This window comes from Corvus kubaryi, unplaced genomic scaffold (assembly GCF_017639235.1).
Source record: "Corvus kubaryi isolate FWS band 111438036 unplaced genomic scaffold, C.kubaryi_AGA036_p1.0 123, whole genome shotgun sequence".
Lineage (NCBI taxonomy): Eukaryota > Metazoa > Chordata > Aves > Passeriformes > Corvidae > Corvus > Corvus kubaryi.
Genome location: NW_024580658.1, coordinates 1,000,532 through 1,001,462, shown reverse-complemented (window position 1 = coordinate 1,001,462; position 931 = coordinate 1,000,532). Strand labels below are relative to the sequence as shown.

The following is a 931-nucleotide window of genomic DNA, read 5'->3' as shown; positions in this document are numbered from 1 at the left end:
CCAACAAATCCCCCAAATTCTCTAAAAAAACTCAAAATCCCCCAAATCCTCTAAAAAAACGCCAAGTCCCCCGGATTCTCTAAAAAACCCCAATAAATCCCCCAAATTCTCTAAAAAAACCCCCAAAATTACCCCAAACTCTGTAAAAAACCCCAACAAATCCCCCAAATTCTCTAAAAAACCCCAAAATCCCCCAAATCCTCTACAAACCCAACAAATCCCCTCGTCCCTGCATCCCGACTTTCTACCCCCGACCTCACCTCTGGTTTTCCTTGTTTTTCCAAAGCCAGGCCAGGAAATCTTTGGCTCCTTGACCTCCCAAATCCAACTTTTCCCCATCCACCTCCACTTTTTGGGGCTCGGCCTCCCTCTTGAACGGCTCCACGACGTTGCTGGAAAAGGAAAACCGGGAATAAAAAACCAAAAACCCTCCCAACTCATCCCAAAAAGCCACGAGAGGGTGCCAGAAGGTCGCTTTTCCACAAATCCCTTTCCACAAATCCCGGCTCCCTCCCGCTCCATCCCCGGCGCTTTGGGGCGCGGAGGGAGGGATGAGAAACTTCCACGCTTTGGGAAAAGACAAAAAAAAAAAACCCCAAAACCCCAAAACCCCGCTGCGCTGCGAGGAAAACGCCCGAGCTGCTGGGAGCTTGGGAATGCCGGGATTTGGGAATTCCGGGCGCTCACTCGCTTTTCTTCTCCCTCCTGGCCAGCAGCCACTCCACGAAGTTCTTCTTGAGCACGTGGTCCATGGTCCGGCTGTAGTCGCTGGCCAGGGTGGCCTCGGAGTAGCGCCGCTGGACTGGTCTGGAACTGGGAATGGCCAGGCTGCCACTGGGACGGGAAAAGCGGGACACGGTGAGTGCCGATCCCACCGAGACACGGATCCCACCGAGACACGGATCCCACCGGGACACGGTGAGTGCCGATC

General features: G+C 53.9%; 1 protein-coding gene across 1 annotated transcript in view; it reads right to left on the bottom strand.

The window, feature by feature from the left end:
- The window catches only part of LOC121659515 (gastric inhibitory polypeptide), a 4,002-nt gene that overhangs the window by 1,439 nt on the left and 1,632 nt on the right, over positions 1-931 (bottom strand). Inside the window, exons 3-4 of the mRNA XM_042017642.1 lie at positions 688-834; positions 261-392 (exon numbers count right to left, since the gene is read on the bottom strand). Of these exons, the coding sequence (XP_041873576.1) occupies positions 261-392; positions 688-834 (279 nt within the window). The remainder of the gene's footprint in view (positions 1-260; positions 393-687; positions 835-931) is intronic.